The sequence below is a fragment of the Melitaea cinxia genome, chromosome 9 (assembly GCF_905220565.1).
Source record: "Melitaea cinxia chromosome 9, ilMelCinx1.1, whole genome shotgun sequence".
In the NCBI taxonomy this organism is placed as follows: Eukaryota; Metazoa; Arthropoda; class Insecta; order Lepidoptera; family Nymphalidae; genus Melitaea; species Melitaea cinxia.
Window position 1 is genome coordinate 13735832 of NC_059402.1, and position 26450 is coordinate 13762281.

The 26450-nt window shown below is 32.3% G+C and overlaps 1 protein-coding gene across 1 annotated transcript in view; it reads left to right on the forward strand.

Moving 5' to 3' along the window:
* LOC123656250 (verprolin-like) overlaps positions 1-23526 on the forward strand; it is a 31488-nt gene extending 7962 nt beyond the window's left edge. The window contains exons 3-7 of the mRNA XM_045591956.1: positions 17500-17650; positions 19763-19988; positions 21082-21173; positions 21990-22141; positions 23338-23526. Coding sequence (XP_045447912.1) covers positions 17500-17650; positions 19763-19988; positions 21082-21173; positions 21990-22141; positions 23338-23517 — 801 coding nt within the window. The 3' untranslated portion in view covers positions 23518-23526. The remainder of the gene's footprint in view (positions 1-17499; positions 17651-19762; positions 19989-21081; positions 21174-21989; positions 22142-23337) is intronic.
* Positions 23527-26450: the final 2924 nt, after the last annotated feature.

The window sequence follows — 26450 nt, forward strand, 5'->3', positions numbered from 1 at the left end:
GGAAAATAGCTCCAGAAATACAAAACAGAAAACTATTTAAAACGGGATATTTGCCATGGTAATTAAATAATTTTACTAATAAAATTAACCATGTTAATTTGAAAGCTTATATAAAACAGAGAAACCACGTGAAAATTACATATTTACTGTATTTTTTATGTTGTAGCTAAAATATTAACTCTAAAATACTTTAGTTACACGATTTTATCATATAGGTAGGGGTTTTAAATACATAGAAATAAATAAAGATGATTTATTATACACACACGGTCGACTGTTCCTAAGTAGGCAACTTAATGCCTGTTTTAGGTAGCAGACGGCTGATATCGATACATTTTTTTTTCATCATTATCATCATTACAGCCTATACAGTCCACTGCTGGACATAGGCCTCCACAAGTTCGCGCCAAAAATGCGTGAACTCATGTGTAACACACACATACATTTTTTTTATAAATGTATAATGTAGATAGATATACAAAGAAATATATAGACTTTTCTCAGAGTCCGGACGGGAATCCAAACGAAAGCCCTCGGAGCAAAAAACAGGTTCAGTGCAAACTGTTCCAACGTGTGTCAGTCATACTAAAAAAAAAACACATTTTAATTGTTTTTTCGTAACAATAAACGTACAAACATTCTCATTTGTAAACAGTGTATTTTCTACTTAAAGTTTTAGAAATCGTTTTGTTAACCTTGCTTAAAAATAACGTTAAATGAGGAAACTGACTTTATTATTACTAATTATATTCAATTGAACAATATAATTATCAGTTAATCAAGAAAATTTCATAATCACAATCAGTTCTCAGAATTACTGTTGTAAAAATATTAATAATAAATTTTTTGAAAAAAAATCTTTATTACTACGCTTTAAATACCCTTTTGAATCGTTTTTTACAGAAAAGTAAAATATTTAATGAATTGTAATTAATGTAAAGCTAAGAAGATTAGCAAGAAACGCAACTATTACTCCTCGAAATTTTTCAATACAATGTTAATAATTTTATATTAATAATATGAGACCAATAACTCGTATTGTAGTTTGAACTACCTGATCTTTGGTTATAAGAGACTGGTTTTCTGTATGTGAAAGAAAACCAAAAATTGAAATCAGAAATACAAGTATCAGAAAATAATTAGCAACGAATAATTATTTCTTTGGATATATTTTTAAGAAAACCTTATGCGTAAATGTGTCGTTAAAAATAGTGCTAACGATTCGATACGCTAGTCATAAATTTCGTCGTAAAAGTCTAGGCACATAATTCGTCTGTCGCAATTTCAGACGAAAATATTCCGACGAGTTCACGTAACGATTCGTCGTTCGATCACAGTCGAAACTTATTCGATATGTGAATGTTTATACGGTCCGGAAGTAGACGCTTTCTATCAATATTATATCCGTTGATAATATTCATAATTAGTTTGTATTTTTCTATGATATTTATTCATAAATAAAAGTTTAAGGTTGCGTAACGCGCACATCGTAACATAGTGTTTAGAAATTATGAATTTTTTTGAGATTAAATTTTTTAGTTTTTATCTTTGAATTTGTTTTAGTATCTAAGTTTTGAAAAAATGTACTCCTAAAATATGGGAAAAAAGTATTCCATAAATTAAGATGTACAATAATTGAACAAGGTGTTATGATTGACTTGTAATAAGAAAACGTTTACGAAAGTAGTTTACGTAAAAACTGTGACTCATACGAAATTACAAAAATTTATATTTTAGTGTGTATAAAATAAAGACAAGTATACAGAGGTACAGGTTATTATTTCACCAATGTTACGTTGGATGAAAAAGACGAAGAACATGAGAGTATGTTTAAGACAGTCTAACAATGTAGGTAATTAAAAACAAATGTTATAAGTAAGACAAGTAAGAACAGACCCACCCACACGCGTTCTCGCTAAGGTAAAAATAATCTCGGCGGGCGATAATCGGAATATAGTTTGTAGGTGGGGTCGATTCCGTAACACTTTTATTTATATTTAAATTCATTTACATCGAACGACTCCAGCGGTGAAACCATTTTCTCAACGTCTCCACACGTAGCTGACGTACGGTGTACATATAAATTAATAATTCGTCGCTTAAATCATTTTGCACTTCACACTCTGTATAAGCCTCTTGAGCTGACAGATATTACGAGCAGGTATAAGTACCGGTAGCTTCGGACGGATAAATTGATTTTACTGTGCAAACATCAGTTCGTAAAACTTGTACGTAACATAAAATCTGTATACATATGTATTAAAAATAAAATGATATAACAAAGCATATAGATTTGTTTGGGAAGTAGCGCTAACCTCTTGCGTTTTTTCGTATTTAGGTATATTCAGTAAAGAAAAAGAAAAATAAAATCAACATGAAAAACCTTATTGTTTAATAAATCTTTTAGGCTTTTACAAATCAAGTGGCGATTCTATGGCATATCTTTAATAAATTGTATATAATCTAGTTTTTGACATCAGATAATCACGGTTAAAAAAGCACCTTAATACTAGAGAAAGCTCATTAATAAATAAGTGATGATATATCATTATATGATAATTATAGCTGATATTGAAGACGTTTTCTTATGTCGTTATACTGTTATTTGTGAGGCTTTTATTGGTCGTTTTTATGAAACTTGCTTTCACTTATCAAAAATGGCCCTTTGCTGAAACACAACCGTTCTGGTTTAGTGGTGCATAAGTACCAATTATCGCAGACAATCCGATTACAGCCAGGAGTAGATATATGTGTGAATAAAAATATTTGTTTCTGGTCTTTCTGAGTTACACCATCGTACTTCAGAGAGTTTTTTGTACAACTAGTAATAATAATAATAATAATAATAATAAGCTTATAGCCTACAACACCATAAACAATGCAAACGCGTTGACGACTCTACTCCAATCCCCCCCAGGAATTCCGGTCACCTTACCACAGGAACACATACACACACAATGCAGTATTATTGAGCTGTGATCGTCTGTAGGGTCGAGGTTTTGCCCCAGTCTGGTTGCTCCAGATTTTGAGCGGGAGATCCTGCTGCGCCTTACATCAGTGAAAAAGTGTAGTGTGCTCACTACTGCTTAGCTGTCTCTTTCGATTGTCGTCACGAGTACTTGATAAGGATAGCGAAATTGTCATTAGCTCAAATATAGGTAATTAGGTATACACAGATAGGAGAGATATATATATGTCGAGAGTTGATTGGGGTAGCCTTCCTTCTGTAACATATAATTCTTCTGTAATACCTTACTGCACCTCTGTAAAGGATTTAGGCATTTACTTAGACCCAACCTTATCATGGAGCAATCATATAAAAGAACTGAGTAAAAAGACATTCGCGGCCATAAGCTCGTTGAGACGTTTGCAGTCATTTCTTCCCATTCCTACTAAAACTATGTTAGCACAATCTTTACTACTGCCTGTTCTTGACTATGCTGACGCAAGCTATACCAACCTAACTGAAGATCAACTTAATAAACTTGAGAGGCTTCAAAATGTTGCAATCCGATTCATATTTGGATTGCGCAAATTCGATCACATTTCTGACTTTCGCTCTAAGCTTAAGTGGCTTCCTATCCGTCTTCGCCGAAATTTACACATTCTCTCACTTCTGTATTGTGTACTATTTAAACCAACTAGTCCTTTATACTTGAAGAACAAATTTGAATTCGTTGGAGATCACAGTAAAGTACTTCGTTCGTCTGGAAATCTTACGCTTAGAATGCCTGTACATAAGACCAAATATTATCGAGGTTCATTTGCTGTTCAGGCTATTATTTTGTGGAATACTTTACCCTTACATATTCGCAAAGCTCAAAGCATTGGTTCATTTAAAAAACTCGTAAAAGACCATTATCTGTCTCTTAATAGGACTTAATTATATATATGTATAAATGTTTGTATGTATGTATATATGTATGTGTGTATTATTTAGCGTGTACTTATATTTTATTGTTATGTACGTGTATATTTATACCTATAGGAATATTGAATAGTTTATCATATATATTTTATTTGTATTAGTTGTATCTTATTTTGTTTGATGTACGTTTATTATACACCACCTACTTATTTCTTTTTTTTTTTTTTCCTCTAATCCTAACCCTAAGGTTGCCTGGAAGAAATCGCTATCGAGCGATAAGGCCGCCTCATTGTGCATTATACTTTTTTTTTTCTTTACAATTCTGTATGAAATTACTCTGTGTGGTGTACAATAAAGAATAAATAAATAAATAAAAGATATAGAGTCTATTACCCAGCTGTGGTCCGTTTTGAGTTTTGTTTCCTTAAACATTAGTTGTTATATTATTATTTTCGCTACTATGTTAATTTATAGAAATAATTTAGTTCTTTACCCCAATTTGTATTTACAATTTAAGTGTAACCAATATGTATAGATTTGCATTCACATGTTAGGGCTGTTGTTGTTATTACAACGAAGTTTTCCTGGTGGCGTGTGTAAGGTTTATTATAATCATCAATAGTTACTAATTCTCTCGACTTCGCGCTGGTCTATACCGAGAGGTGATTTCGAAATCTTTTTTGATCGACTTCGCTTGGATTCATCTCCTGCATTGCTATAAAAATAAAACAGCAATAGTTCTAACAATAAAATCCACGTGCGCGTAAGCTAAAGCTTAAAATAACCTATTTTTTTTATAAAAACCTTTAGGATATATTTTTAGCTCAACTCAGAAGCACTCTACTAGACTCTATAGAATTGTCGTTGAATAAAAAATAACATTAAAACAAAAGTTTAAGGTAAATATATTACTTAGTACACACGAAAAAAAAAACCTAGCGATATAATGAACGATATCTATATAATTATTAATTATATATAAACATTTCGTGTCACAATGTATGTTAGCGATAAACTCCGAAACTACTTAGCCAATTTATACCAAATTTTGTAAGCATCTGTTATTAAAATTTAGTCCAACTTGAGAGAGGGTAGTTTTTATCTCAATTATTGATCTCAGTATTTGTTATTGCAAATTAAATGTTTATTATATGACTTTAGTGTGTATTTATCGGTTGGTTCTATAAAATTCTAATAGATGGCGCTAATAATTGCACAAATATCCGGTAGATGGCGCCGTATTTCTATTTCGGTATAAGATGGCGGTTTGGCATCTAGATGCACAGATATCCGGTTGATAGCGCCGTTCTGTTTCTAGATTATAGATGGCGTGTTTGAATATAGAATTTACATATATTTTAATAAATTATACTTATTGAGCCACAGCAACGTGTGGCTGGGTTCGCTAGTAAGATTATATATTTCATTCTAAGAAAAAAAAAAGAAATTCACAACAGGCGGTCTTATAGCTAAACGGAGATCATCCAGAAACTTAGCAAAAATACAAGATTAAGTCGTTTATAAATGATGATATTAAAAAGTATAACTTTGGTCTAGAAGGAAGCAGTCTAGAGGAAGTCTTATGTAAGACGTACGTAACGTATAGTTTTTAAAAATTGTAAATTTAGACACTTCATTTTCACATTGTATTGTTCCCTTTAACACATTCGTTATCACTTGATAACGTATCAAAGCTGAAGTGTGATTCATGGCTGCTGTCTTATTGAAAATGATGCGTAGTTTTTATGAGACTTACATATATATATATATACACCTAATTTTTATAAGTTAATTATAAGCTAAGGCTAATGCACCACATCTAGGGAAAATTAATGGTAGTAACGTTTTTAATACTAAAATGACTAGATTAATCTGCCACACTTGTTTCATTGGAACAGTTGTAGTACAAAATATATTACTGATCTAAAATTTTAGAAATAAAACTGTAATAGTTTTGAAGTAGGTGTATGAAATATTTATTGAAATATATTTTTATAATATACGTATGACAATATATTTGAAAAATAATTTAAAGTTAAGAAACATTAATATGAACACTACTGGAAGAGTAGATACATTTTAAAGAAATAAACAAATTTAAAACTTTCATAAATGTTCCAATTTTAATATAATTCTAAAAAGCAAGTTAAAATTTGTCTTAAATATGTATATTTTATAATAGCTCTCCGCCTGCAGCTTCGCGCTAGTTGATGAGACGATTTTGGCTGTTCCGTATTCTCCCTAAAATAACCTAAATATTAATTTTATATATTAATTTATTGTAATTATCCGTTACAAGCAAACAAAAAATTAATTATACGTATTAATATAGATTAACTGAAGACATACATTAATTTTAATTATTCGTTATATACCCCAGCAAGTAGATATACATATATATGTATGATCACACATCTTACACTACAATTTGAATAATGATCGCTTTTCAGGATGCTCCCATTTGACCCTGTTCCGAAGCACGGTATGTGGGACATTTAATATGGGTCGTAGTCTGGTGAAATAAGTGTTTTATTTCGACTTGTATACTCAAATATATGGAGTCCGTTAATTGTATGCGTAAAAAATTTTTTTCTCGATATTCCTTGTAAATTATAGTATAAATATGGTATAATTTTATTTTATACTTTATTATATTGTTTTTGGTTTGATCATTTTATTTAATAATCTCTCTTCTGTCATAATCTATTGTATACCCAAATATAAAAAGGTATTTTTTACGCTAAGAGTCGTAATACGCAGAAAGGGTACAAAATCACAATATAAAAGAACGAATCATAAGTGCTTTTGAAGCCTACGTGAATAAAGTAATTTTTTGATAATGAATAATAATAAAAATAGCTCAGGGCTAAATGTACCTCACTGTCAAGTTTGTGTTTTTTGTATGATAATTTTGTTGAAAGGCACTGAGGGTTGAAACTTTTTTTCCGCCTCGTTAACTCTAGTGACATGTGTCCATAATGAAAGATATATATATATATGTTACCGGCCAAACCCGATTTCAGGACAAACTAGTTTTGCCTAGGCTAAACTAGTTCTTCCTATACGTGTTAGGATTAACTAGTATAACCTAGGCATAACTAGTTTGTCCTTAACCCGATAGGATAAACCAGTTTAGGCTAGTCCAAACTAGTTTTCCTAAGCCCGATAGGATAGACCAGTTTAGGCCAGGCCAAACTAGTTGATCCTGAGATAAGTACGCACACTTTAGGATAAACTGGTATGGCCTAGTCTAAACAGTCTAAAAAAAATTTCGGGACAGGATGTTAGCCGAAACATCAAAAAAATATGCCAATATCACAAAAGAAATGATAAGCTTGTATTTATCTATGTGTAGTGTCTGTCATCAAAATAAAACAAAGAAGAAAAAAGGATTAGTCTCTAAGCCCATTCTTCATTCGAAAATGAATAGTAGGTGCCAGGTAGATCTGATTGATTTTCAGACACAACCAGATGGAAATTTTAAATTTATTATGGTTTACCAAGACCATCTAACAAAATTTGTTCTGCTTCGCGCTCTACAATGTAAGAGGGCAGCAGAGGTGGCTTACCATTTGAATGATATTGTTTCGTTGCATTGCTTAACTTGCTTGTATTTATTGTTGTTGTTGTTTGAAGAAAAGAGTTGGAGATAAATGAAAGATTTAAGACTAATTATTCTGTATTGCAAAATTACATTAATTTGCAAACACTTCTCACGACGAGAAGAAAAATGGGAAAGAGAGTTTAAATGTCAAAATCATTGCCTTTTATACTAAACGTTCTGTCACACCACTGTATTGTCTATTGCACTCACAGTTTATATAAACACTTCACACCGATGACCGATGAATTAGGCACGGACCACACGATGTGAACCGTTGCAGAGTTGCCACGCAATAAAGATGTGAGACGTTCCTTAACAGATATATTTCTAACTATAGGAACGCTGTGCATTCTTCAATCTGATAACGGTAGGGAATTTGTAAATAATGTTATAAGTGAGCTTGCCAGACATAGTCAAAGCCAGGGCTCAGTTGAACGTGCCAATCAAGATATTGAGAATATGATAGGGTCTTGGATGAATGACAACGTTTCGACGAAATGGTCAGAAGGTTCGAGATACGTTCAATTCACGAAAAACCGCGCCTACCATTCAGGGATAAAATAATCACCATACAAGGCATTATTTGGAATAGAACCCAGAGTAGGACTTTCGACTTCCTCTTTGCTGCAAGAAATCATAAATGATATTCAGGATGAAGATGATTTAAGGAAGGTAATAAAAGATGATCGTAATGTTAACCTAACAGAAGATAGAAATGATAACGTTGTCGAAGTTAGTAATCGAGAAAAAGTTTCTTCATCTGAAAATGACATTCATAAAGCTAGAACAACTGCAGCAGAAAATCTTGTGAAAAACGCTAAGAAAATGAAAGCTACTTCTGACAAGTCTCATCCACCTGCCAACATTGGAGATAATGTGACTATACCGATTCCAGATGTTGACAAAGGCAAAGGTGATCTCAGAAACATTATTGGAGTTATTCTTCAGAAAAATGACGAATCAATATTGCAGGTTTTTTTTTTTTTTTTTTGTTACTTACTTATCTATCTTTCTGAAGCATTAATGATATTTTAAAGTACCTAATATGTTTTTACTTTATTTTTTCAGATCAGAATTCGGCATTTGCAATCAAACTTTTTTAGAGGTAGCAGATGTAAACCAAGGCTCTGAAATATCGTTAAGGACTGCAGCTACGAAACATTCAGTTGGATCAGGCCAAGGTTTTGTGTGGTGCAGCTGCTACAAAAACTGTTCCACAAACAAATGCCAGTGCAAGAAGGCACTCATACTCTGCAATTCTAAGTGCCACCAAAGTAAACCATGTAAAAATAAATAACAATTATAATAATTGAGATATGATTATTGCTTCTATTAAAAAACACTTATTATTTGTTATAGTATGATTGTTTGTATTACCAATTATCCATAATTTTTAACGACGAATCATTATAGTTTTAATAAAAATGATTATTTTTTCAATTACAGAGTATTTTATTCACTTTATCCATTTATTTTGACTTTCTTGATATACTATAATGTTTAGACTAGGCCATACCAGTTTATCCTAAAGTGTGCGTACTTATCTCAGGATCAACTAGTTTGGCCTGGCCTAAACTGGTCTATCCTATCGGGCTTAGGACAAATTAGTTTGGACTAGCCTAAACTGGTTTATCCTATCGGGTTAAGGACAAACTAGTTATGCCTAGGTTATACTAGTTAATCCTAACACGTATAGGAAGAACTAGTTTAGCCTAGGCAAAACTAGTTTGTCCTGAAATCGGGTTTGGCCGGTAACATATATATATATATATATATATATATATATATATATATATATATATATATATATATTCTTTATGGCACTTAAAATTTTTGTACAATTATTCATATACAAATGTAATTAGCTTATCCAGCCAACCTGTGATTTCTTGAAAATAAAAAGATAAATAATATTCATAACATCATACTATATAATACAGACAAAATCGTTCTCAATCATTCGCAAAACATTGATAAGTAGTAAATTAACGATAAAAACGCAGCGCTTGATCAATCATTGCTAAATATAATAATGCTAAATGCTTGCGATGGAAAATATAGTGCTATTATTTTATTGCTATTTACGATATTTAATGAGAATAAGAGTGAGTACATTTTATTTATTTTATAATTTTACTAACTTTAGAATAGGATATATAGAATTCAATAACATTTTCGAGTAGACTTTTACGAAGTAATTATGTTGCCTTAGGATATGCTGTGTAAGTTCCAGGTACCAACAGTAACAAATATAGGTCCTAGTAAAAAAAATCGTTAAAAACCGTTGATTAATTATTTTGAAAATATTTCAGAATAATACTTACAATATAATATAAGACAAAGAAAGAAAGTTACAAAAACACACAAATGATATTAAAAAACAATTAACGACTTTAAATCTAAAACACTAGTTCATCAGAAGACCTTCAGTATACTCGTAAATGTACCGCGTTCAAGACACAAGACTGTTCTTCTTCAAAAAATGTATAAATATTCGAGGTTGTACTCCTTTCAAAAAATGATCATTTTTCTAATTTAACAAGCAAAAGAAAATGTAACGTCAGACCGCAGGTCTGGTTGATTTTAATTTGTAACAAAACGAATGTTTCTATCTCCAAGATTTCATTTTATTGATTATTTTCTTATCGATACTTGCTTTAATACTTGTACGAATATATTTTTTATCATACAAGTAGACAAAATTATTTTAAAAAAATATGATAGTTCTGAATTATTGTGAAATTATATAAATTGCAGAGTTTATTCAGAACTTATAATATCAATTGAAATTTTAACTAATTATTCTTTTTAGTATTATTATACAGCTTTTTTACAATTAGGCATACAAATATTATAAAGAGAACACATTGTTTGTAATAATTGATTTAAATTATGTGTATTCAAAAATCTTTAATCACTAAGTTACATCAAGATGTAATATAGGCACCGCGATTCATGCATTATTTCTTAAAATCAATGCGTGTGATACTCCGATTATCTTTTAGTGAAAGATATAAAATAAACACATTTATATATGTAACCGAAATTATAACAAAAACAAGCAATGAATACTCTACACTACATTATAATATAATCAGAGATATGTAAGTTAAAGTGTGTATTGTATGAGTCATATAGAGTTGACAATATGATTACTCATCCAGATAAATCTTATATATAAAATTCTCGTGTCGCGGTGTTTGTAGTTAAACTCCTCCGAAAAGGCTTGACCGATTCTTATGAAATTTTGTGTGCATATTGGGTAGCTCTGAGAATCGAACATCTATTTTTCATCCCCCTGAATGTTAAGGGTAGTCCACCCCTATTTTTTTTAATTTTTAGATAAATTATTTATTCTTTATTTTATTATGATTTGGCGTTGAAAAATGCATACAACTCTAAATTTTCACCCTTCTACCACCAACCCCTATTTTTAAATAGCGTTTAGCGGGAAGACAACGTTTGCCGAGTCAGCTAGTCTTATATATAAAATTCTCGTGTCACAATGTTTGTTACAATACTCATCCGAATCAGCTGGACCGATTTTTATGAAATTTTATGTGCATATCGGGGAGGTCTGAGAATCGGCTAACATCTATTTTTCATACCCCTAAGTTATAAGGGAGTGGGAGAGGGTTTATAGCATATATGGCAAAACAACGTAAACACACACGCAACACAAAATACAGCTACCTAAAGAATGTAACAACAATTTCTTCGGAAAATTTGAATGTTTTGATACAACCTATGTTGGCCGTTGACCGGCGTGTTCAGCGAGATCAAGTTCTGTTGTATAAAATTGTGAACCAATAAATTGACTCGTCATATTTGGTTTCAAAATTAAATTTTAAGTGTCCACTTTTGAATTCTAGACATAAAATCACACTTTACATCCCAGCTACAAGAACAAAATTTTATAAAATAAAGTTTATCAACAGAAGTTGTGTGTGCCCAGTATAATAATTTGTGTGCCCAGTATAATAATATGCTTATAAATATTGTCATTTTTCATCCCTCAATAAATTTAAATAAATTGCATGTTGATTTAATATATCTTTGATTGATGTTATGATATTCGTGATGTTCCTCTTTATTTGATTTTATTTTTTAAATTTAATTAATTTAATTTTGATTTTGATTTGAATTGTAATTTTGATCTTTAATAATTTTTTTAATTGTGATTTTTTAAAGTTAGTTTTTTTTAATTATTTGTTTCATAATGCCCGTATTGATTTTTAAATTTCTTTATTGATTACATTTTTTTCTCTCAATGGCTGTTAATCAATTTGTAATAACGTTTTTAGTATTATTAGTAAGTTTTTGATATGGAACTATTAATGTGAAGCATCTCTTTTGAACTTTGTTATATTATGTTATTTTTTAATATCGGAAACTATTTTTGGTTAAGTGATACTATTGTGTTTTGTATTTCGGTATATTGATGAAATACCATGTAGTTTGTTTTCAAAATAAAATAAAATAAATATTGAATGAATTAAAAAAGAAAAAAAGAAAAGCTACATCAATTGTCTAATGCTTTAATATTTTTTTGTCTAAATATATCTTATACTATAATATTATAAATAGGAAAGATTTGATTGTTTGTTTGCATTGAATAAGGCTTTGAAACTACTGAACCCATTTAAAAAATTCTTTCACTGTTGGGGAGCTACACTATTCGCGGGTGACAGACTATATTATAATTATTTAAATAAAAATATTATGAAATTTTTATTAAATACACCCGTGTGAAGCCGGGGATGGATGCTGGTAAGAGATAAAATATGATTTAATTTAACACTACCTCTCCCTCCGTCTACTCTCTTCATTTGATACATATATTTTTTTTATGTGTTTTTATTTTTTCCAGTACTAAGTATCATTCATTTCATGTCTATTTTTTCTCGCTATGATACTCCATAAGCATTTAAATTTCTGACCTATTGTTATTCTATTATATTTAAGCAGTGATGAGTATTCCATTAAACTAGTTGTCGCCCAGTGGTCGAAATTCGATCATAATTAAAAATTTAAATTAAGAAAAAAAAAAAACAAAAAATAATAAAGTTATAGAACCTTTCTTAAACAAAATCAATTTGGTTCCAGACTGACAATCAACAAAAGAGTACAATAATTATGCGTGTATGTGTCAACTGTCAAATACACGGTAGTGTGTGTAACGTTTTTTTTTATTGATTTAATATATTTTTACGCATAATTAAAAAATATATTAGTATTCTGCACTCTTTCTCTATATAGACTATAAATGTACGAAATTTCATACTCCTCCGTCCGCGCAATTTTCGTAAAAATGGTTACAAAGTTTTTGCTTCACGTATTATAAATATATAGATTTATAAATTATAGTAAATTTAAAACACTAAACTATTACGTACTTCGTAACAATTAAATTAAACAATGTATATTAAAACCGTTAGTCATATGTCAGTTATGTGCAATTACTTAATAGCTAGCTGGATACTCAAGTGAATTAATAAAAAATACGCCTTTATAAAGATTAGTCACGAAACCACGCTGTCACGGTCGCGAATACTAATGGTATAAATTATACAAATTTAATAGGTATGCTATTGTTTGTCAACAGTCTGAATTACGTGCTATCTGATTTGGTATCTTTATAAAGGAATCGAGCGATCGTCTGATGGCTCTGTTACGATAAATGTCATTATTAATTATGTCTTTTATTGCGAATAGATCCCGTATTTTGGTAATGTTTTCGTGTCTGAATAGTAGGTTAGTGGTTAATGACTTCCTAATGTTGTCCATGGCAGGTTTGGCATACTAATATTTCAGTGTCATAATAATGTCATAATTGTACCAATTTTAAATTGTCATATGACAACTCAAAAGTATAAATAAGTAGTATAAATATTTCTACGTGATATTGGCGAAATCATCTGTGCTTATTTGGCACTATTGAAAGCCATTTGAACCTGAAGAAGAAGAAGTAGTATAAATGACACACATTAAGCGTTATGTGATTGAAAAATAGGATTGCGTTTGAGGCTAGGCTCGGTTTAGAAAATTATGTTTTTTTTTCTCGTTCACGAAACTGGAAAATGTTAGATGCCATTAATATACAACATTGTCTTTAAGCATAGTGAAATAGAATTCCGTTCCTATTATCCTGTATTCTGTCTCAGTAAACTTTAGTGTTGTACTACCAGTGTAGGTTCGCTACATCCTCAGTTTACCGAAAAACAACGATGCATTGTTCTGTTGTATTTTAATTTGAACAGTGAATGTCCTGAAACAATTGCAGGCATAGGGTTATAGAAAAACTACTGTATTCATTAATATTTGCTGCAATATTGATATTGATAACGTAGTTCCACAAAAACGGCTATTCGCGCTGTGTATACAAGATTAAAGAACAAGAGAAGTTTACAACTAACTGTTCAAAAATTTTAAATGCAATAAAGAATATATATAAACTACTTCTTTTACTGGCTCATATTTTACGTATATTTGGATATAGAAAAAGAAATGCTATGTAGTATATTTGGTTTAATTTAATGTCTTTTGCGAAACTCTTGTACTTGTGTTGTTGTACCTTTTTGGTCTTTTTATAGATTTCCATTTTAATTTAGATAAAAAACAATTATAAATAAACAATATCCTTAATCAAATATTGTAAAAAATAACATATAAAAATGTCTAACCCCTTGACACGCCTCTCATTAAAATATTCACGATTTGATCACAATTACTTTCGTAAGGCGACAGTTGGATGCCTGCCAATTAATTTGCGAAACGTAACAGTGCCAAGAACAAGGAGAAGTTCTCTCGACCCTCGTAAGAGGGATGTTTTCAACTGCGTATGTGACTTTTATATACGCTATAATTATGTATATTTGTCTACGAAATATTTCTGGTTGTTTTAGTTCAGTTATTAATTTTATAAACTACCTACTCACATTTATAACTATTTAAATATACGGTTGAATGTGTGGGTGAGTAGGTGTTATGCCATTGTAACATTTGTATATCTTATATGTGGATGATACACTGGTATTATGGATATACTAGTATTCATCATCATCATCATCAGCTCAGCCTATTGCGCCTATCCAGCCTACACCGGCAATCTTACGTAGATCGTCGGTCCAACGGGCCGGAGGACGTCCCACACTGCGTTTTCTAAGACGCGGTCTCCACTCCAGGACCCGTTTGCTCCAACGGCCATCGGTCCTGCGACACAGATGACCAGCCCACTGCCACTTCAACTAGTATTAACCAGTATAAAATTATAGATACTGGTTTAAAATTTCTAACGCTTATAAAATCCGTATTTAATTATGAGTAATAAATTTTGTTGTCCGAATTCAATTATCCTAGGTGCGTTTTAGTGCGGTTAGGAATTTTGTGATTCGACGCACGATGTCCGCGGTTGTCCTTAAGTTTTTCCCTATAAGCCTTAACTAAGTACAATAAATGCTCATTTGAGTCATCGTGAATCAGTTATGACTCACAACACGATGGGATATATCCGATGCGGTTTGGACGTAAAACGAGGTTCCGATTCGCGGAAGTAATGTAAACCGCGATTTTGACACGAATAATTGAAGGTTTTTAATGGTAATGTTTCATTTAGTGCCTGTTTCACGGGTTTTATCTTGCACATAAGTTTCTAATATACATTAATACCAGGAGGAAAAATAGGTTAATAGGGCTGTTTCATTCATTCATTCAAATATAAAATAATATTTTATAAATACTGTATTCCTGGGAGATTTTTAAAACAAAAAAAAAAAAAAATAATAATAATAATAATAATACTTAAAGCTTGTTCTGTCGCTTTAATTTTTTTTAAAAAACGTTTTCCTGGGATTGCTATTTATTTCGTTACCGTGCAGAACGTAATGAATTTTGAAGAAAAAAGAAAAAGATTTATAAAGACAAATGTGTTAATGTTCATATTTATTTGTACCTATTCCAAAGATTAAGTAAACTTCTAAAAATTTCAATTTCGTGGCACATATAGCTATTGTGTCGTATCCGTCCCTTTTCTTATAACCTATAATATACACAAGTGACAAGTGATCTAACAATGCGAAGCGGAACTACTCTTGACGATGAGTCATAGTAAACCATGTCGTGTATGAAAGTAACAGATGTCACATTGGCGCGTGTGACCGCTCTACAAGCAGTTGATAAAAATGTGTTTATAACAAAACTGTTACGACACGTTATTTGTACTACAATGAACTTCCGCGGCTGTGATTATTTCATGAATGAAACTGTTTTTTTTTTTATATATGTTATTGTTGAATGACTCGTTTGAGTTTGTTGGTTTGATAGGAAATTATATTTTTATGTTTATGTCATACATTTAGCCGTTACAATATATACATTTTTGAAGAGCGTAAGAAACAGGTTGTGAAGTTCCTCATTCACCATCGCAAAGGGAGGATCCTCTGACCAGACGGGTATTGTGTCTGGTGGGCTACTGCCCGGACGGTTGTTTTGTCGGGTTCTTATATATATATACTCAATCGGTCTGATAACTTTGATTTCGCGATGTAGGATACGTCAGTTTTCTCTAGTTTGTATGTCGCGAGATAGATGTCGCTACACATTTGTTGTTATTTTGTATCGAGTTATATTCAATCTGCGGGATCCGGCGTCTCCAAAACGCACAAGTTAAAAAATTAGTGCTGAATCTTTCGGGTAATACGCCACGAAATAAAAAAAAAATACATATAATAGCAGGAGTCACTTTAGTTGAGTACAACTAGGAGTATGAAATCGACGTTTTTGAATATATATATAAAGTCTGTGTCATTACAGATGCTCTGGCATCTGTAATTGACATAAGTACTGTTTTGTTAAAGAATAAAGTAGAGAAAGAGTTTCAACAAAAAAGTAAATAAATAATAAATAAATAAATAAACATACAACAACAGACAAGAATTTTTTATAAATTTTCAAAAATTATGTAGAACGAGAATTGATAAATCGGGCATTGCAATTCCGCGGGATTGAATGAGCTGCCGGATTGCAATCCCAATTTATATGATAAATAGTAGGCAACATTTTTTTGTACAGGGCAAACTAAAAATATCTGATAATTCGTTTATATAGTTTTATATTGAGTAAACTGAACTAAATTAGCCTATAAACCTCCCACTTCTGCAAAAAGGTCCCTTCTCCATTGGTATAAGAGAAGTCCATCCTTGTACAAGTCAGCTGTAATTTTAATTATAATGTATCCAACTCATAGCTCTGATAGAGCGATATATAAATTATAATTTACTACATATAAACCTGTGGACTTTACATCATATAGGAAATGAATGTGTCTTTTAGCCGCTTAAGAGATTTTTTATCACTGTTAAAAATCCAAATCTCGATTAAATCGACTTACGAACGTTTTTAAACGTATGCTATCCAACTTTTGTTCGGGGGATTAAAAATTTAATAACGTTACTGCTTTTAAATATTTTAACCATAAATACTTGTATATGATGCTCGTGTAATCGCAGCTTAAAAATATTTTTATTTGATAGGCTGATTATAATCTGTTGTAAAAATCTTCTTTTCTTAAGGATTAATGACTTTCAATAGTGCAAAACGATCGTATCTTTGGTTTTATTTACAAAATATTTTGTGTTAAAATAATTCTAGTAAACAAAATATATCGCAAAGTGGCATTCGCGAAATTATTATTTAAATGACATGATGACACAGCTAAAACACATATAATGAAGAACTGAATTGAATATGATCTTATATCTTATATAAATAGATGATTGGAACTGGCCTCTTGATCTTGGCGTTCGGAAGGAACGCGTAAAAGCAAAATTAGCTTTTAATGAATCTCATTGTCTTTAAATTAACATATTATTTTGCGTATTACGCTTACGCTTGACCGTAATCTTAATTGAAGGTTAGGTCTCTGTTAGTGTACCTGCGTAGAAAAATCTCACAATTTCCTTAATTTACAAATGCGTATAAGTACGTATATCAAAGGTAATTTTTTAAAAAGTCATTTGTATTGTTCCAGAGTTCATCAGACTCAGTGCTAACAACAGGCTCGTTAACAGAACGAATAAGTAACCTGCAGCAGGTATCTGAGCAGGGCATGCCGCCCCACATCGCCTCCACGCTGCATCGAAACAAGAGCTCACTGCATTCTGGATCGCAGACATCTTTGGGTATGATGTTTTGGTCTAAATTTTAATTACTTCAACGTTATGTTTTAGTATTGGGTTGTGTTGCGTAGTGTTGTCGCGTTAGACGCTTAATAAAATAATTGTTTTCTCGCGAACGAAAAAAAAACCCAACAATACAGTCCAATTAAAACCTCCTCTTTTTGGAAGTCATTAAATAAAAAAAAGTGTGCGTGCAATTTACCTACGGAAGAAGTGAAACTTCTGAAAAGTCGTAGGAAGGTAGGCCGCTGCGATTTGTACTATCGACGATGTTCACGGTCTTGTGAAAAAAGGCCTAAGCGCCAAGCAAAATTCGTCGCTTACGCGTTTTCAGCAGTAATGTCTTCTATTTCATCCTCTCCTATACATTTGTGTTTCTTTATCGTGATGTATTTTCGTTTTATCGAGTTTCAAATCACAACGATTATAAAAAAAAGTTTCACTTCAAAAAGGTAAAGGGCGGTTTTCGTTTCTCCATTTGACTAAGTATTTTTTTTTTTCAATTCTTAACTAATGTCGTTTCAGTTCACATATGATATATGATTGTAATTATGAATATACATATAGTTAAGATGCATTGGTAGAACGGAACGCATAAACGGACGTCGGTAGTTGCATGCAATCCATTTAATCGGGCTGTAAAAATACCAATTTCGACATACCCATTCTCATCGTCAGTTACACGCCGTACTGTTTTCATTCATACCGATTATATTTTTATTGAAACGAAAAAAACTGACTTCAATTACATCGAACAGTAATACAACGTAAGTATAGACAAAAAATAGTCAAGTAAATACGCGTTATCAAAGATTACTCAAAAAATAGTCAGCAGATCTCAATCAAATTTAAACGAAACCACAAGACAAGCGCCATCTTTCGATTACCATCCAGTCATAAGTTTTGAGGTAACATACATAAAAAATACAATCTAATTGAGAACCTTCTCATTTTATTCCGTCAAAATATTTCCGTCAGTAATGTATTTTCTTTTAGATAAACATAATAACATACAACTTAAATATTATGGTAGTGTAAGTACAAACACTAAAATTGTTATCGAAAATGTTTGTTGAAATGATAGCACTTTTTAATTACCTTGGCATGGACGCTGAGCAAGCTCGTTCACTTTTAACCGCAGAAAGTATGCCACTTTTGACTATTAAAATTAATTAGGGTCTGTTGAAATCGTATCATCTCCGACCATGCATGTTTTTGCCTAAATTTGACTTTGAATCACACATTTTTTAAATAATGTTTGTTGCGCAAACTTTCTAGTTGCTAACGCGGTTAGTGTCCTAGGTGCTTTAACAGGACATCGTATTGTAGTACATAATATGTCCTATTCTAGTATGATTTTAATTTTGGTTATAATCATGATTAATTGTACTGGGTTGTAACTAGAACCTGCAATAGATGTAGATAAATCAATTTGTAGACATTCATAATATATGTCTAGAACTAAAAGTTAATCCACTAATGTGACTTACCTTTGATTATGTAGACAAGATAATAATTATTTGTTCTAACAATACGTCGTGTTTGTTTGTTCTGTGAAACGCGCAAACTTACGACCCCATTATTTAAATTATTTTTCTTTAGATTGAAAAAATTAAGAAAGATTATAGACTTAAAAGATGACATGACATACCCGTCTCAGGCCATAACCGTCGACGCATCGCGGTCGTGGGTTTATCTGATCTTTAATAGTCGCTGTTTACATGTTTCGTCCAAAGAAAATAAAATTTGCAAAGCAATCTTTACAATTTTGTATTTATTATTAAGATGCATATATTCTCTTAAGTTGATTTTTCTTTGTACATAATGATGTCTGTGGGATATATATGCTTATCAGTGATAAGATCACCTTTGCATCTCATGTATATGTTACCTTAATTGCATTTGTCTTATCTGTGCATGATAAATAAATATCTTTTGAATGTCTAATTTTAGCGATGTTGTTTCTTATCGTATTGTTGCTTAAATATTAGGAACATATCGAAAGGTTTAAATTTTGTCTGAACAAATTCGATTCCAAGCCAAAAGATCCTCCCTTAGATGATCAATGTTTTAAAAAACTAAAAACATTTAAAAGTGATTATCTCACTGTTTCAGGAGGTTCCATGACATCTCTTTCATCAGCGCCCCCTACCCCTACTCCAGCTTCCTCTCTTTCAACGTCTGACCTATCTGAGCGTCCGCGAGTCAATCACGGGAAACCGAATCTGGCCCCGAAACCTCCTGTGATGGCTCACGCGCCAGATAGGCCTTCGCCCCCGCTTAAGAAATTGATCGTCAATGGCAAGTTGGCTGCTAGAGCGCAGAGCATGAGGGTACCCAGGTATGTAAAATAGTTTTTCTGGTTACTTTTTGGAATTTACGCCTTAATAAACGGTATAAGACGCGCGGTATGAAAAAGGGGAATGAAATCGTGTGATACAACGAAAAAGCAATGACGCTTTACATCGCTTTTAACTGTAAAATACAGATATAATAGCCATCGTTTACTTACTGATTTAATTAATTATTACTCTAAATTTAATAGAACATTCTAATTTTTAAATATCGCCGTAATCGTTATAAGGAGTAAACTCTAGTCCCTTGTCGGATCTAAAATTTACACTTTTTTGTTTATTTACTTTTTTACATTATTTCTGAGTTTTTTTGGGTTACCTAAAACAAGCTATTGGAAACAAGCTTTGGAAACATTTGTTGGAGTCGTGTTACTTTTTAAAATAATATCATAAATGTGTTTTAAATTTATTGTATTGTATTAGTTCATGGACAACCCTTTCTAGGCCTCTTTCTTTAATAAAGGAGAAAGGTTAATCCACAACCTTGCGACACTGCGTGTTATCGGATTGTAAAAGTGATGTTTTGAATATGACTACCGATAAATTTTTATTTACTTGTGTATTTGAAAAACAGAAGGTCCAATTATACTCTAATTATGGGATATTTTTGACAATTGGTGCTAATATTAAATTTAAAAACATATTTTCTTTGTTAAACGTTTGTTATGTTTTCGGATTATGTTTCAATTTGGACATATATTTTTGTGGAGTCTAAGATTCAAACGAGACACGATCGTTACTCATCTGCTTAATGGAATAAAAATAATTTTATATCTATTTTAATATATTAAAAATTAATCGTGAATGGTTGAAGATCTCTAGTTCGGATCTCCTACTATACAGTTTAGGATTCTAATTACTAATTTGTATATATTTCTAGTACGCTCATAATTTTACTCTATTGTGTTGTGCAAGTGAAACTTCAGTGAATAAAAACATTTACATTAAAACACAGATCAAAGCACATAAATACCGCGAAACATTTGTGACATGCGACATGCGATAGATGAACGAAGAATTTTGGGGTGATAGAATAAAAGTTTTACTTAAATAAATAAAATATATTTTTCTTGTTCCCAGGTCGCCCCCAGTATCCCCACCCTCTCCGGGCACGCGTCCTCCTCCTCCAATAAACCCCCCTGTCGCTACTAAGAATCCTGCTTCACACTTTGGTAAGAATTTTTTTTTTCTACTTATCCAGAAGAGATCTTTGTTGTACTCATAACAGTTACTACATATTATGTTAATCAATATATTTTAGCTTTATAAATTTTCCATGACCTTTTTTTACTAATTGTAAGTATATAGTACCGAGTATTACACATCCCATATTTAGGGTGTGTTCTAAAGTACTCAATGTTAATGTGATATTGCTTTGACACTGTTTTGTAATGGTGTCACTAGGTGACGTCACTGTCGTCGTTATCATGGGCAGCTCTAATCGCTTTGGAATAAATTCTCGTTAAAGCAAACGCTTATATTTACAACATCTGTCTGACCAAAGTTATATTACCAGTTACTTTAAAATGGTAACTTTTCGAGGCAATCGAATACAGAAACGCCAAAAGTGATAACCAATATTTTGTTAGTTAGTTAAACGTTAAATCGATTTCAGCCTAGATCCTACATTACAAAGTGAATCGTTTTTTTTTTATTTGTTAAGAGTGGCAAACAAACATATGGCCCGTACGATGGTAAGCGGTTACTGTAGCCTTTGAACGCCTGCAATACCAAAAAGCATCGCAAGCGTATTGTCGACCCTGTCCCCGACCTACCCCTAAAGCTCTGGCCACTTTACTCACCACAAGAACCTTCTACTTGAACCTGCTACTTGTGAGGAGTGCTATTTAGCTGTAATCTTCTGTAAGGTCGAACAGGTGGAGGGGGGAGTAGACATGCTGCTCCAGATTTTGAGCAAGATATATCCTGTTGTGCCCTACCTCAATGAAAATATTTGGACGGTATGACTATCGATTCCCTCTCGCCAGGTACCCTCCGCGCCCCGCGCGGCCTGCGCCCGCCCGGCGTGTGCCCCCCTCCCCCGCCGGGCGCCCCGCCCCCGCCGCCCGCGCCGCCCACACGCGCGACCTCGCTGGCGCAGCCCCCGCCGCCGCCGCCGCCGCACCACCTCCGCCTGCAGGTGAGCACTAACCGTTCGACACTCACCCACTCCACAATCACCACTCACTACTCACCGCTGTATACTTGCAACTCAACACTCGAAACTTACCACTCCCAACATTCAACACACTTTTCACCAATAATATTGTTTCCAGTTCATCATAATCACGCTAAATTTGTCTTTAAAAATCATATTAAAAAATTAATAAAAATAAATAAATAAAAATTATCTGCGGTGATTAAAGAAAAACACAGTAAGAAAATTTGCATATTTGGAAAGAAATTCTGACACACGTTTATACGCCAAACCGCAGGAGTGTATTGTGACGACTTAAGTTCAAAACCATGTCCTTATAAGAAAGACGGTTTTATCAAATAGTGAAATAAGACGAGAATGGCACACTCAAAAGCCTGCCTTTGAGTGCGCCATGCTGCATTCGCCTACTAATTCGTGCACCTTGTATGGTGATAAACGTTCGTCATGATACTTGAGTGGTATTTTCCCACCGTTTCTCCCCATACATTGTTCCTCCGCATTGTTATTTTACGTTAGCGCTCTACTTACAATGATATTTCGTCATACACGGGTACTTACCGATCCCTACGCGTACAGATACCTACGCACATTGACCAACATATTTTATTATTCGCCACTCGCTCTATTCGCTCTACTCGCCAATTATCTTCATGGTCGAGTAGTAAATACTTGTCATAAGTTCTTTCCATCAACCACCTCTTTCGTAAATATTGTCATTTACTAACCCATGCCCTATATCTTACGTATTCAAAATTCTATCTACAGTTTTACGCTTTCATGACAAACTAGTGTAGTCGATATGGTGAAATTTAATATGAAGATAATTTGAGGCCTGTGCACAAACTATTTATCCGTTTTAACGGAATGTACCATAAAATGAATGAATGTACCATACGAATGAAGTCAATACTGGATATAGATGAGAGCTATATTAGTATTCATTGCTAAGTGTATCATCATATTACTAATTTCTTACTCATTCTCTCTGATGTTCTATTGTAATTTTTGAAATGATCTGCTATGCAGCAATCTTCAGGACCTTTTGCGATGAATTTTTTACTGCTTGTATAGGCTCTAGTTATAGCAGTAAAAATAATAGGTTTATAAGAACCCATTTCTAATGTTCATCTCCATAATGAAGTGCCTCACTGTGTAATGAAGTGCCTCACTGCCCACAGCCCACAGACGAAGGCAGCGCGCCGCCGCCTCCAGCGCGAGGTTCGTCCATGCGAGCTCCGGATCTGGAAGCTCGCTTTGCGGAGCTCTTCAACCCAATCCACAGCTTCCCGCTGCCCGACCCCTTCCTGCGCATCGCCAAGGACTACAGCAGTAACACCGTCGCCGGTAAGTACGCGTAGGCGACCGTACCCCTCCCCCTCCTTATCTACGAGTATACAGTACGTGTGGAACGTTTAAAAATTTACACTTACGACGAGGCCCCTATATGAGGGTGGCCTCGTGTTATTGACATGGAGGCGACTACATACCTAAACCCCACCATCGTACCGTCCTCCGCGTAAATGAAAGCCGGTTGTTTTAGGTGAATGATGAAAAGCAATAAAATGTTTATACTGTGCGAAATGATACGAAACCTATATTTTCGATTTCAATTCAAGTTGTTCTAACGCATTATGATAACGTAACGGGACAACTTAAGATAGGCCATAAGTGTTGTTGTATCATCGTTCACGTATAACAACTGATCACCCTAAGCAATGGGTTATGTCGAATAAATTTTGGGCTGTTAAAATATAGTTATTGGCGAATTCCTTTTAATGTGTTGTATGTCAAAAATTGTCACGTGACTAAACGAATATTTTTTTACTTGCTACTAAATGAATTCGTCAAAAACTTCGCCCAGAACTCTAAAACTTGAATATTTGCTAATAATATTAGTGTCGTAGTTGACATGTCGAAAGAGAATTCATGGAGTTATTTTCATACTACTTTTGATATAAACTAGTTTATGCCAATATTGGCGTATTTTTAGACTTTCTTTTATATAATGAAACATAGAATGTGCAAAATACAAGAGTATTAACATTAGAACAAGTTAGAAAATGTAGATATTTTCTATTCTTTTTTTAAAGTCTGAAATATGTAACGTTCAAGTTATAGCCCTATTTTTTCATCAAAAGATTTCTCTTAACTTAAGCGCAACGCACATATTCATTTTCTTGTAGTCATAAAGAATATAAAGTAACAATAGTATTATAATTTGTACATATATAATGTTACAAGTGCGTAGGTACAAGTGATAAGCTGGCATAATAAATGATAGGTACTAATATAGTCGATTGGGAAACCAAATTGGGTTAAGATATTGAATTGTTATAGTTTTAGTTTATAAAAAAGATTTATACTGTCTGTTATGGTGCATGAATGTATGCATGTGATGTTTAAATACTTAATTTTTGTTTATTGTATTTTTTCAGACTCAAATAAAGTTTAAATTATCTATATGATAGATATAACATATACTATTGTAATTTTAATGTAGTCTATTTTTTTTCTATATTGCTCACTATTATTGAAATTATATCGTCCTTGTTAAGAGGTAACTCCCCTATTTAGCATTTGATGTTTAAATTTATTACCATTCCATAGAAGTATTTGATTATTATTTTATTTACGACCGAGATGTGGGTTTTCATTGACATTTTCATGCCACGCTCACGTCATTTGTCATTGAATTGGAAGCAAATCATGGGAGTTCCATTCGCATTTTTGACTTCATTAAATTTTTCAGTCACTTTTAGACCAAATTATTATTATTTTTATTTTATAAGTGTAATTATTTTTTTAAAATGATAAATGTTAGTGTTGTGTAGTGTTTGTGAGTCATTATATTAAATATATTGTCTGTAGTTAAAATTATTATTGGTATAGTAACCTTCTGTTTGTCGGGCGTATATTGTACATATTGGGAGCTTAAGATTCAACTTCACTGGGATTTTCCGCTTTGACCTAATTATTTTCAGTTTATTCTAATTACGCTTACGTTTAATGTAAAGTACAATCGGTTTTATGGTTTTTTTTTTTTCAATTTATATTTGCGCTTCTTTATAACTATATTCTTAGCTTCGAGTTGTATAATATGCGCCTGGCGCCTTGCACGTAGAAGATGAACGCCTATAAAAATTGTAGTTGAAAATAGAATTCCTGTTATGATTCTTTTAATTATAGTGAGGTGCCATTATTGAAATTGTTCTGTAACCGTTGATCCTGCTTAAGTATTTTTTTTTTGTTTTAAATACATACATTTTACAGCCTCGAATCACTCAATCTCGTAACTGTTGAAATATACTTAGTATTTTTTTTTTTGCTAATGCATTTTGCGCCTTTTTGTGACACATGAAAGTTGTTAAAATAACAGTTATGGGTTTTTGTGAAAGCTTTGCATTAAATTGCAACTGGTATTGTGATACAGTTTATGATGCTTAATATTTATATTATGAATAATAAAAGAGATCATTATTGAAACGCCCAATATTTCATTAATTGACCTAACACGTGTCGTGGTGCTTTGTTGTGAATGTCCTACGTTTTGTAGCCGTCATTTTATTGGATTTTTACATTAAAAATCTTGGTCTTGTCTGATTTAATACAAACAATAGAAGAGAATTTAATATACAAAATAGAATTATTAATTTACTTAGCCATGTTCACCACGCCTATATACTTTTAAAACGATATTACATTAAGTTTTAGATAATACACAACAGATAATTGATTTCACATTTGTGCCTTGTTCAGCAAACTATAAGACCGGCATGGGTAAGTTTTTGTTATTCTATTCGGATTGCAAATAGCTTTCGAAGCATGGAAGATTAGATTTGCATGTATTATTAATAAAGTTAAGGTGCTAAACTTACGTTATTAACATTTGTGTACAATGGTAGAGAAAAGTAGGTTTTCTGTCAATACTTTTTTTAATTGTCAAACAATCTAAAGAAAAAGATAAATAAACAGGTACAAATATCATTCAGTAAACATCAAATACATGACTAAATTACTCAGCTTGGGTAATATTCATAATTATATATAAATAGTGCATGTTTAAAAGCTAGCCGTGCATGTAGTCATTTATATAACACTCCCATTGCACATAACATCAAAACATTGATTGCTAAATATCATCCATAAATAGCTAAGCATACTTACCGAGTTACCGACTAGATATATAGTTTGCCATCGAAATCTAATGTTCTATACATGCCGTTAAGACGTCATTGTCCTCTTCGTAGGCCACGAATATAGTACGATGTTTTAGAAGTTGCCACAGAAGTGA